Genomic DNA, 13,027 nt, shown 5'->3' on the forward strand with positions numbered 1-13,027 from the left:
AGCAGGGACCATTCATCCACATAAGAGGAGAAACGGCAAAGTATATGGACCGGAGGCAGAGGTTTTATAGAGTTGGTGGTGAGAGGATTCACTTCTCTCCTGGTCGTTTCTACTTTCTTTGAACTTCACTTTCCACTTCTGAAAGGGAAAAAAATGGGAGCTCCGTAGTACCTATTTCCTAGAGTTGCTGTAAAGATTAAATGAGCAAATAAATGCAGGCAAGCGCATACATAGCACGGAGCCAAGGTCACGGGGAGAGCAATCAATAAGCGGCAGTTGTTGTATCCTTTTGAAATTTTCAACTCTGTTCTACCAGATTTCCCAATGCTTTGTGTTTTCCAACCCCTTCCAGAGTCACAACTGAACAATTACATCCACCACCTAAGTTCACTTCCCTCCACCTCCACTACCACCTGCCCCTCAGGTCTCCCCCAGGGAAACCCCATAAGGCCACTCCTGCTGCCTTCAACTCCAGAGTCAGGAAAGGCTGTCTGAGCTGCATAGACCAGGAAGGGGTGGAAGCAGCAACCCAGGTTTACCTGCTTTACTTCTAACTTGGCGACTCACAGGCAGAAGCCACTGCCTCTCTCTGGCCTCAGTTTCCTCATCTGTACAGTTGTTGGATGTCACGCTCTCCATCCAGCACTGAATTTCTGCAGGTAAGCTGTTATTCAGCCTGTAGGTTCTAACCACAAAAGATACTTGACATCCAGGATGGAACAGACCCATCAAGAATGCGGTCTCTTTGGGAGGTTCTCTGATGAAATATCTTTGGCGCCACCTGGTGTCGCATGCTTTGTACAGCTCCTTTCAGGAGGCAGAAGGCTGCCGTGAAATATAATAGAATCAGATGCGGGGGGAAAAGGTGCTCTCTGTCCAATGGAAAACTGGAAACAGAAAACGGAAAGTTCATTCCTGCTCCCGCCCTGCAACCATTAGTATTTTGTAGCTCCTTTCGGATTTTGTGTGTATATTTTGTTACAATTAGAATCATAGTATGTAGACTGTTGAATGTTCTCTTCCTTCCAGCTAACTCAGTGAAGCATGATTCAGGGGTTAAGAGCACATGCCCTAGAGCCCGATTCCCTGAGTTCAAAGCCTCACTCTGTTGTGTGATCTTGGACAACTCAGCAACCTGCTCCGTACCTCATTTTCCCAATCTGTAAAATGGGGATGATGATAGGATTAAATAAATGTCTTTACATTAAGACATATAAAGCACTTAGAACAATATGTGATGTTAGTTACTAATTTCATAGCATTTTCTGTGTTGCTACACCATCTTCATAATGAATATTTTTAATAGCTTTAGTATCCTACTGAGTGCCTACACTAGCTAATTTACTTAACCAATGCTCTTTTGTTAGGTGTTTGTTATTTCCAGTCATTCTACATTATAAATAACACTGTCATAAATATCTTACCACATACCTTTTGGATTTTTTCATACATAGATTCCCAGAAATAGAAGCATGAGGTCAAGGGGCAAAAACATTTTATGCCTTTGGTCTATATTGGGAAATAGTTCTCCAAAAAGGGTTGTAGCTCTTTAAAATGGAATGTGTGCTGAACTTTGCCCTTTTCATTGCTCCCTCACCAGCCATAGATAACATCAGTTTCTTTGATTTGCACAATTGTAATGACCATAAACAGTCACACTTTAATTTCCTTTTCTTTGACCGTCATAGAGGCTTAGCGTTGCCAGTTGCGATTACTTTATTGTGACTCTGTGAGGGTCCACACCAGTCGTTTTAACAGAGAAAACTCGACATAAAGAATTGTGAATTCTGCATTAAAGAACTGAAAAGCCAGAAAGAAACACTAAGGATCTGCTACCACCCCTGAGGCTGGGGGAACACAGGGAAGACAGGTGACAGCTGGCTAGCGTTCATGCCTCTGAGGGGCACGCGCCACGAGGCTAGTTCTGTAAGTGACGGACAAAGAGCAAACTGGATTCAACTGCTGCTTGTGGAACAAACTGCTGCTGTAAGATTAAAAAGCCAAGGCTCTGGAGTTGCCAGATTTAGCAAAAACAAAATGCAGATGATCAGGCTAAATTTGAATTTCAGACAAATAACAGTTTTTAGAATATTTATGCTAATATTGCATGGAACACACACTAGAAAATTATTTCTTGTTTACCTAAAATTCAAATTTAACTGAACGTCCTACATTTTACCCAGCGATCTTACAAAGTAGGAATGGTGCTGGAAAAACTTTTCTTTCCCTGCCCATCTAGTCTTTCAGTCGCCCTCTGGCGCCCCCTATTGGCAGAGCCCACCATAGGGCCAATTGGTAAAGCTGAAAAGTGGTTTGCAGACAAAGGAGAAACGATTATCCAGTAATCGGCAGAGTCCACCCTTCTGGCTGTTCAGCATCGATACATACATACCGTCCTGCACATTGGTACTTCCAGACAACAGCAACAAACTCTAACAAAATGCCTAATAAAATGCAACTATCTTTCCAACAAATGAAGACATTCTCGCCTTCTCCCTGAAACGGGGAGAGGCAAAGTGTCTACAGTTATTTGCCAACTAAAGAATGTCACTCATCATCTGGTTCTACAAGAATGAAGTCACTAGCCACTGCAGTCACCGACCTTCAACACACCCTGAAAGGAGTTCAAGGCAGAGATCAGGCATGAGGCACTCTGTGCTCTGGGAAAAACTGGCAGAACGGGCCTTCAGATACTTAGATATTTTCAGAAGATTTTATGAGCCCAGTTTCTTGCATCTTCTCATATCTAGGAAAACACCAAAATCATTAACGGAGACATCCACTCCTCGTGACGAGCAACAACCTTCTTGTAACCAGCAGCAACCTTCTCCTAAAATGTGTGCTTGATCGCACGTATGCCCTTCACCAATATCACATATACACTGACACCCACACCCCTCTTCAGAGCTATCTGAGGGGCTGTCTCCTGGGCTATAGTTCTCATTGTGCCCCAAATAAAACTTAACTCACAACTGTCACACTGTGCATTTTTTGGACATATTTATCTCTGGAAGATAGTCGCACCACCCATCTCCGGGCAGGACTAACTACTCTTAAATCTCAGTCACAGTCACATTTGAAAACTCTGTTATCTAAAAGCTAAATTGTAGAATTAACCTCCAACAAAACTTCTATAGAATAATAAGCGGAAGGAGAAGGGAGAATAAATTAGCTAATACGAACCATCATCCGTAATCACATGATAATCAAGGAAGAAAATTTGCATGGCTGCTACATTTCTCATTTCTGCAACCTGTCATGAAGCCATAGTTGATGTTTATGAATTTCTTCGTCGGTCTCCCATTCCATGTTTTCTTGTCATCAGACAAGACCTTAGCTTGCCAGGGTTCCTTAGTAGGATGACCCAAACCTTCATTCCTGAAGGATCTGCAGCCTCCGCAGCCCTGCCTCTCTTTAGCTGTAACAGTGTTTATTAATATTTACTCTTGAGCACAGGAGTACTAAGACACACCCCAGAGGATCCCCTAGGCGCAGACACAGTCTTCCCCCGTCCCTAGTTTCCCCTTGGGAAACTCAGGATGAGTAACCACAGCCAGTAAAGTAACCCTCTTCCTTGCCCACTGGTTTTGTGGCAAATGGCCAGGTGGCAGTCTCAACTTCCAAGTCAACAGAACCATGTTGGGAATCCTAATGGAAGCATTTGTCCCTTTGGAACCAAGACCTCCAATCCAGAGAGCACAGAATTGAAGAGACAGGAAGCAGAAACCCTGCAAGTGATTCATTAGGTGAAATGGTGAGAGGAGCCATTCTCACTTCAACGCTTTGATTTCCAGACCCAAGTATTCTGGCTGTGGAGAAAGAGCACGAGGTATTGTTTGCTAAGTCAGATCACATATTGCATCCTATAAGATAGACCCTCACCATCTCCTCAACTGAGTCTTAAGTCTTCAGCAGCCCATCCTACTGATCTATTAGGTCATCTGCTCCTGGGTGGTAGAGTACGTGTTAAGACCACTGCGTTCCGTGGCTATGAGCCTATTGCCGCACTTCTATTGAAATGAATTCCTTGATTAGAAGCCTGGAATATATCAGGATGGTGACTAGGCATTTCAGACATGCCCAGATGATGGCACTGGCAGAACATTATAGACAGGGAAAGTCAAGCCATATCCAGAAGCTGTGTTTATTCCAGTGAGGACACATCTCTCCCCTGTCTCTGATGGAAGGAGTCCAGTGTAATCGTCCTCCTGCCGGGTAGATAGTCCTCCCAGAGGACGGTGCCATAGCAGGAGCTCCACACTGGTCTCTGCCATTGACAGGTCAGTAGTAGTAGCAGGCAGCCTCCGTGAGGAAGTCCATGCATAGCCTCCATCCCTGCCACCATGGCTACTCTATATGGAAACTGAGCAAACCCTAGATGGCGTGGGAAAGATGCTGACCGACACGCACAAGCCGTGCCATTTTGTCCACCTGATGATTGAGAAACTATTCTCATTCTGCCCTTTGGTGAGCTTTCACATGGGGCACAAATATCTTCACACCCTGTACCTATTCAGAGAAGTCCATTCGCAAACCCTTCCCTAGACTTCCCCATCACCAGTCCTACTGTTCGGTTCTTTCTAAGTCCCTGACCATCTAGCTAAACCGTTAACAACTGCCCACGAATTGATGTAGGTCTAGCCATCTCTTGGACCAAAGTGGACAACAAAATTTACAACGGGAGGTCATGTCCATTGGGAAGATTTACTTCCCTATTTCCCTTTAGGGTGACCTTTTATTAGGGCTGTGAAACTGCAACCGTACGCTTCTAGTTGATGCCAGCATACTGTTAAGAACGATCTGTCAGGGATATTAGCTCGGGGCTTTGTGACCGCCTGGAGGGGTGGGATGGGGAGAGTGGGAGGGAGGGAGACGCAAGAGGGAAGACACATGGGAGCATATGTATATGTATAGCTGATTCACTTTGTTATAAAGCAGAAACTAACACACCATTGTAAAACAATTATACCCCAATAAAGATGTAAAAAAAAAAAGAACGATCTGTAAGCCAAGCCTGCTTTTTCCTCCGTGGTCAGCCGGTCATAGGGATTCCTAGTGCGGCCTTAGGTGTGGATTGAGGGAGAGGAAGAGTAGTTGTCCAACTAGTCTGAGCCACCTGCTTGTGCAGCTTACCTGTACCTTCAGATGTATTCAAGCCATTCGATGCTGGTTATGCTACTGGGCATAGCCTTATGACTTGCTGGATAAGACAAGCAGCTCAGGTCACACGGTCAGGTAAGGTTTCATGGTTAGTTTGTGGCCTCATTTTTAATATGTTTTTATCCATTTACCCCTTAAACAAATCATTCTATGAGGCTCACCCTTCGTTTTGGCTTCCCTTGTATTTGTCCTTGTTGTTTCATTTATGAATGATGGTGGTAGCAGCACCCGACCCTCTGATGCTCTCTCCCAGGGTAACAATCCAGGAGCTATTTCTCAAACTAACAGTTATCTGCAAAAGAATGCATGGAGAGTACCACGCAAAAGAGAGTTGCTCGACAACCTGCGTGCCTACAGGGCTGACTTCTGTAAGGGCGAGGGGAAGTCGCATGTTCCATCACAGGTTCTAGGTGTGGAGAACTCTGCCAAGGGTCTTGGGGGTGGGACCCGGTGGCCAGAGGGTGATCTCCGTCCACTCTGTTGCAGGCACAGCCTCCGTCGCCGTGGCAGGGATCCTGGCTGCTCTGCGAATCACCAAGAACAAGCTCTCCAATCACGTGTTTGTTTTCCAAGGTGCTGGTGAAGTAAGTGCCGTCGGGGGCTCTCTGCTGTTGTTCCAGTAGGAGAGTAAGAATGGGTAGAGGGGCTTCCCTGGTGGCGCAGTGGTTGAGAGTCTGCCTGCCGATGCAGGGGACACAGGTTCATGTCCCAGTCTGGGAAGATCCCACATGCCGCAGAGCGGCTGAGCCCGTGAGCCATGGCCACTGAGCCTGCGCGTCCAGAGCCTGTGCTCCGCAGTGGGAGAGGCCACAACAGTGAGAGGCCCGCGTACCGCAAAAAAAAAAAAAAAAAGAATGGATGGAGGAGCCGCAAGGAGGAGCGGTGTTCTGGGCTTCTGAGGAGAGGAAACAGCACAGATGCGTTGTGGTCATTGCAGCTGCCTGGGCCCCAACATTTGGGTGTCTCAAGGCAGGGACTTAACTGGGCCTCCTGGGAGTAGTGGGGGAAGAAACGAGGATTTTGGTGAAGCATCTGATAAAATCCTGAGCAGCGTTTGCCTTTTGTCTAAACACCCACCTCGCAGGCAGCCATGGGCATCGCCCACCTCCTTGTCATGGCCCTAGAGAAAGAAGGCGTACCCAAGGCAGAGGCCACAAGGAAGATCTGGATGGTGGACTCCAAGGGGCTCATTGTCAAGGTACTGTCGGTCTGGAGACCTGGAGGTTACCTGATATCTACAGCTATTGGAACTGGACTGGAAGAGATCTCAAGGGGTAAACTGCTCAGACAGAAGAGAGAGCAGAAGGAGGGCAGTGTCCTAATCCCCAAAGCAAAAGATTCATCCCAAAGTAGCCTTAATTGCTCTTGTCCAAAAGCTTTGAATGTGCTTGCAAATGTGTGTACGTGTGCTCTTTCCAGTGTCATCTCCCCCCACGTCCTGCCCTGTACTCACCTCTAGCCATGTTGAAGCATAATCCTCCAAAAGTAACATGCTCTCTCTCTTCTACATCTTTGCATATTTTGTTCCTCTGCCTGGAATGCCCTTCTCTTTTTCCACACGCCCACTCACAGCCCTCAACCCCATCTGTTTCCTCCCTGTCTTCTGTTACCTCCTTCAAGCAGCTTCCCTGAGCATCTGGGTCTCAATTAGTTCCCTGTGTTTATGCTCATGTAGCCTTCCGCCCTTCATATATTACACTTATCCCGTGATAGGGCTGTTGCCCCTTTACTTGCCTCCCTCCCCGTGAGGCTGTATAGTCTTGATGTCGAGGTCCTGCATGTGATAAGTACGTAATTGATGTTTGAGGTATGAATGAAGGAATGAATGAGAGAGACAGTCCAGCTTCTGACTGCAGTGTGGTGAGGGGCACAGTTGGGTGACCTTCTCCCTCAGGACTTCACTCAGAGCTCCATGTTTTAATCCTGAGATTTCACTAACATAGACTGTGACAGTGAGAGCCTAAAAAACGACAAGAGATAGGAACACGAGGCTCTCAACCAAGAATAGCGGAGACCCCCCTCAGAAGCAACAGACCTTCCTATTGTTCCCTATAAGGGCAGATTCCCACCGGAAAGAACTGGGACCTGGAGATTCCTCCTTCTGCCCCAGATCATTCCAGAGCACGGTCCAGGCACAGGTGGAGGCTGCCACGCTTGCCTCTTTCCCACGTTTCAGCATCACCTTTGCTCACCCCATTGAGCTCACCCCTCCTCAAAGATCTCTCAAAGCTGGTGTTTTCACTCTGGTTCTCGTGAGGCCAGCTGACCCAAAGGAGTCATCAGAAACGTTGACCAGCCTGTCACCCACTGACTCCTATTTGAAGAAATGGAAGGAATCTGGACCCCATTGGGAGCAGACAGCCACTACAAGCCTGTCCTGGATCTCAGCTTATTATTTATCGGGAGGTTAATGGCTCTTGTCAAATACATTCAAATTAGCGCCCTGACCCTGGGTGACTCAGGCCCCCATCCCTCAACTGGGCCTCTGTGCTATATGTCTTGGGGCCAAGAGTATTGGTCCAGACTCAGGCATTTCCTCGGAGCCTTTCTGTCCTGGCCCAGGAAGCCATGACCCCAGCAGCTCAAAGAAAGGCCTTACGGGTTCTCCATATGTGGTTTGGATTAAAGAAAGAAATACACACGCACACACACATTTAAAATTCTTAGGTTGCATCGTAGATTTTGATCAAAAGGACAGGGCGCAAGGTTCTGACAGCTCAGACCAAAGCACAGGGCTCTGCAGGGAATGCTCTTAGAGCACACAGATGCATCCAGGCACTGCCCAGCGGTTCTCACCACCACAGCTGTATCATGTTCTTCCTTTCCCTGCAGGGGAGGAGCCACCTGAACCATGAGAAGGAGATGTTTGCCCAGGACCACCCTGAAGTGAACTCCCTGGAGGAGGTGGTGAGGCTGGTGAAGCCCACGGCCATCATAGGTAGGAGGAAGGGCGACCCACTTCCCAGTCCAGCTAATCCTCTTGACTTGCAGGGGAAGACTGAGGCTTAGCAAGGAGGCATAAGCCACCCTTGGAAACACAGCTCTTTCCCCTCATTTCCAATTCAATGCTACAAACTTTTATTGAGTTATTACTGTATAAGAACCATAGAGCTAAGGCACCAAGCTGGGCTGCGTGATGCAGAATGATACAGTAAAGTGGAAAAGCACAGGCTGGTCTCTCTAACCAGGATGACATGAGCACTCCTCCCCCAAGTGGGGGGACCCTGGCATCACTCCCTGTCCTGTGGGAGCAGTCCACTCTAAAGGACAGTAGCCAGGCATGCTTCACAGGTGCATCTTAACTGAGCTGGGGCCCGAAGTGGACCAGTGGAATTAACAGGGGGTCTCAGCCAACTCAAGCAGGGAGACCCTTTTCTCCTATCCTCCCTCATCCCTATGGCAGATGCCATCCTCAAGACTCCTGAGTCTTCCGTGTTGTACCTAGTTCCACCACCACCACCGGGAGAGGAATGGGGTGTATGTAAAGAGTCGGCACCCCACTACCTCCCCCTTTTCCCCATAGGTGTTGCCGCCATCGCAGGAGCCTTCACGGAGCAGATCCTGAGGGACATGGCCTCCTTCCACGAGCGCCCCATCATCTTTGCCCTGAGCAACCCCACCAGCAAGGCCGAGTGCACGGCTGAGAAGTGCTACCAGGTCACCGAGGTCAGCGGGGAGTCCTTCCTTCCCCGGACTGAGAGGACATAGTAACAGTAACCATGAGCAGCCCTATGAGGGTGAAAAGAATCCCCACATTGCTGATAAGCAAACTGAGTTTCAAAAAGATGAAGTAACTTGCCCAAGGTCACAGAGCTAAAAAGGAGTGGAGCTGGCCCTCAAACCCAGGTCCGGCTCCAAAGCCCGGGCTCTTACCAGTAGGCTTTACTGCTCAGGGTTCCCCTAACATAGAGCTCTGACCAGAACTCGAGGCACTTGTGGACTCTAGGCCATTTGCACACCTGGCTTGCCCTCCGGGGAGGTGACAGGTTAAAAGCTACACCTTCCCCGTTCTGTGGTTTTGTGGCTGCCAGGTAGCTCAGTGGGAGCTGAGCTTTCTGGCCCGATGAACAGGTGTGCTTTCAGCACCTGCAACGTCCTGAGCACAGTGCTGGGCATTTAGCAGATGATGAGGAAGGGGTCAACTTCCGGGAGAAACGACTAGGCTACCATGACCCCTGAAACCTAGCTCCAAGCTCCGTCTCTGGTTTTCTTCCTGCCCCCAGGGCCGAGGGATCTTTGCCAGTGGAAGTCCCTTTAAAGGCGTGACTCTGGAAGATGGCAGGACCTTCATTCCCGGGCAGGGAAACAACGCCTACGTGTTCCCTGGAGTGGCTCTGGGAGTCATCGCAGGTGGGGTCCGACACATCCCAGACGGGCTCTTCCTGCTGACAGCAGAGGTATTGCTGTCCCCGCTGCCCCGAATACACCCCAGAGGGCCTGTGAGCTCCACTAGCTCCTACACCGGGTCCCCAAAGATTCCTTCTCTTGTTTCTTCTACCTACCTGCCCCAATCCTTCAGTGGTTCCCCAGAGTGCTTGAATGTCAAGCTTCTCTCAAGATCACCTGGAGGCTTGAACTCCTCTGAAAACACACACAGGCTTTTTAAGGCAGGGGTGGCGGGGGAAGGAATAGTCAGTGGGAGGGGTGCTGGCAGGAGGCGCTGGCAGTGAGGGCACATACCTTGTACTGCACCCTGTCTCCTAGCAGAACCCGTATGCATGCCAAGAATGGAGGTGCCATCAAAACCACCTGAAACTGTGGGCTCACCGACCGTGACAAGCAGTAGATTTTTCCAGCCATGGGTCTTGGCCACGTTACTGGGTAACTGGTAGCAAAATAAGCCCCACTAGGGCTTCCCTGGTGGTGCAGTGGTTGAGAGTCCGCCTGCCGATGCAGGGGACACGGGTTCGTGCCCCGGTCCGGGAAGATCCCACATGCCGCGGAGCGGCTGGGCCCGTGAGTCATGGCCGCTGAGCCTGCGCGTCCAGAGCCTGTGCTCCGCAGTGGGAGAGGCCACAACAGTGAGAGGCCCGCGTACCGCAAAAAAAAAAAAAAAAAAAAAAAAAAAAAAAGCCCCACTAGGGCAGATTTCTGTTAGAAAGGGGATGGGTTGCACGTCAAGTTTGCCTGCTCTGAGTACCCATGTCTTGAGCACAGATGGGGGGTGTGGGTGTGCACCTGCTCCAGGCATCTTATCAGAAAAGCTCCCACAAGCGTTCTTTACTGGGCATGGTGAATTGAAAACAAGGAAAGGATTTGTTAAGGATGACAGCCCACATTCATAATAATGGTTGTTAATAATAACAGTTACAGTGGCTGCCATTTAACAAATGCTTACCGAGTGCCAAGCACTTCACATTTATCTTCACTCTGCGGAACCAAGGCGTAGAAATGTTTCTGTTGAGAAGTTAAGCTAATCAAAACTATAAACAAATATTAAACATATTTATCCCCAGTGGGCTCCAAAGGCTCTGCTGTGATTTCTGGCATGTGTCTGCATTTCCCCCTCACCACGGCACTGGTGAGAGCCCCAAACCAGCAAGCCACAAGAAGGGCTTCCATGCAGCCCTACCCAGCCCTGCTTCTGTGAGTCCCACAAGGAACTGTCTCATGCACCAAGTTCCTTCTTCCTATGTCTGCTGAAGTTTTGTCAGCCTCCCCCAAGCCTTGTGCACACCAGCTCTGGCTTCATGCTGTAGTTCTCTGTCCCTCTTGAGTATTTTGCGTTTGATTGGAGGTGGTGGTGTCCTGTGGCCATGGGCAGAGCTGTCTGAAACCCCCATTGGATGGGAAGAGTCACTTCCTGCTTGGAGTTGACCCGAAAGCACATTCCCCTGTTGTGCAGAAACAAGGTTGCTAAAGCCTTCCTATGCGACCCCAGAAACATCTGCACAACCCACAGCCTCTGCTATGGGACATTTCAGCTCCATCTTTTCATGAACCGTGTCCATGAAGTAAACAGGAACCTCTCCTCAATCTACTTCTCACTCACTTGCTCTGGGCAGCATAAGGCCCCTCCCCTCCAGGAGCTGACAGTCTGGTCTTCAAAGGCCTGGCAGGTTATATTTCTGAACAGGGTGTTTGGTTTGGTTTGGTTTGGCTGGTTTTTGTTTTTTTATTTATTTTTGGCTGCGTCGGGTCTTAGCTGCGGCGCACGGGCTCTGCATTGTGGTGCACGGGCTTCTCTCTAGTTGTGGCGTGCAGGTTTTCTCTCTGTAGTTGTGGCATGCGGGCTCTAGTCGAGGCACGTGAGCTCAGTAGTTGTGGCACGTGGGCTTAGCTGCCCCAGGGCATGTGGGATCTTAGTTCCCTGACCAGGAATTGAACCTGTGTCCCCTGCATTGGAAGGCAGATTCTTTACCACTGGACCACCAGGGAAGTCCCTGAAAAGGGTGTTTTTAAATTAAGATAATTTAAGTTGAAACTGATTTTCCTATGGAAAAAGGAATATAAGTTTTAGGAGATGTACATGCAGTATCTCATTTCACCTTGACAACCCTGTAAAATATAGTGATCATCCCTACGTTACAGACAAGGAAACTGAGGCACAGAGAGTTTGAGTTACTTGCCCAAGGTCACCTGGCTTGTGAGGGATGCGCCAGGATGGCCCCAGGCAATTTGACTCAGAGACACAGCAGAGCATTAGCAGTGCCCAGCATCTCAGAAGTGGCCATACATACCGTAATATAACTCGTCACTGCAGGAGAGCCTTTCTAGCTGCAGATCTAGCCATGGAAATTCTGCTTCCCTCTAGTCAATTCACCTTCTACACCTCCACAAAGAGAATTAAAGCCCAGAACAGGCCATCTCTCTCCTAATTTCAGACCTTTTATGGCTCATTGGTGCTCCCAGGAAAGGCCAAACTCCTTCACATGGTTTCCATACAAGGCACTTCATCCAAGGCCCTCCTTTCCTCTCCAGCCTTTTAGCCTCCCCCTGCCGTCAACCTATCCCGCCTTCTTTTTACAGTCGTTCTCTCTCTTCCCTCTAAGAACTTGCGTGTGCTATTCCTTCTCCTCTCTTCAAGTAATTCACACTTTGTCCTTCAGGTCTTAGCTTCTGTCTTTTCTTCTGGGAAGCCTTTCCTGTACATGGCAGACTGGGCCCTGCCTTCCTCTGTGCCCATATGTCCCCTCTCCTCGAAATCACTATAATCGTTACTATTGTTTGTTCATCTCCACTGACACCAGTCTCCAGGAAGGAAAAGACTGTGGCTTCTCCACCATGGCTCTTCAGCACCTAGCACAGAGCCCGGCATATCGTAGAGCTCAGTGGATGTTTGAATGAACAGAAAGGACAGAGAGGAATTTAAGAACGAGGTAGCAGAGGGGGGAGCCCAGGTTCCTAATGTCTGCCAAACTCTGAGGCAAGACCAGCTCCTTTCCCTGTCCGTCCCAGGACACAGAGTTCTCAGAGAGCACTGTGGCTTTTCCCAGATTTCAATTTGACACGAGAAGATTGGGTGGGAGTGCATTCCGAGCCCCGTTAAAGAGGCTGTTCTGCAAGGCTGGCTGAGCACCAGTGCCTGAGGCTGGAGGATGAGGCTGGCTGCAGAGAGCTGGCCCTTAGAGACGGGCTCTGAATCAGGGAGAGAAGCTGTAGGAGAGGCTGTTCCTGGGCTGAAAGTGCTTTTAGGGCATTTATTCAGGTACCGCATAAGGCCCATTCGTGGTGTCACTGGAGAAGCAGCCTTTCTTTCCTCACTGGGGCCAGGGCCGGAAAGGAGAGCCCAAGGAGGCCTGAATACAGAGACACAAGATGGCCTGGGGGACAGCCCGGATGCTCCTAAGCATGTGGGAGAGGCTGGAACCCGGAAGCGAGGGACTCAGGGATCCCTATACAACAGGCTAGGTCAGCCGGGGTGGGG

At 49.1% G+C, this 13,027-nt stretch overlaps 1 protein-coding gene across 6 annotated transcripts in view; it reads left to right on the forward strand.

Annotated features, from left to right (window-relative positions):
• ME3 (malic enzyme 3) overlaps positions 1 to 13,027 on the forward strand; it is a 297,110-nt gene that overhangs the window by 281,969 nt on the left and 2,114 nt on the right. For all 6 annotated transcript variants that reach the window (XM_032641780.1, XM_032641779.1, XM_032641778.1 and 3 more), the window contains 5 exons: positions 5,647 to 5,744; positions 6,245 to 6,358; positions 7,993 to 8,098; positions 8,684 to 8,826; positions 9,384 to 9,557. In XM_032641780.1, the coding sequence (XP_032497671.1) occupies positions 5,647 to 5,744; positions 6,245 to 6,358; positions 7,993 to 8,098; positions 8,684 to 8,826; positions 9,384 to 9,557 (635 nt within the window). The remainder of the gene's footprint in view (positions 1 to 5,646; positions 5,745 to 6,244; positions 6,359 to 7,992; positions 8,099 to 8,683; positions 8,827 to 9,383; positions 9,558 to 13,027) is intronic.

Source organism: Phocoena sinus, chromosome 8, assembly GCF_008692025.1.
Source record: "Phocoena sinus isolate mPhoSin1 chromosome 8, mPhoSin1.pri, whole genome shotgun sequence".
NCBI classification, from domain to species: Eukaryota; Metazoa; Chordata; class Mammalia; order Artiodactyla; family Phocoenidae; genus Phocoena; species Phocoena sinus.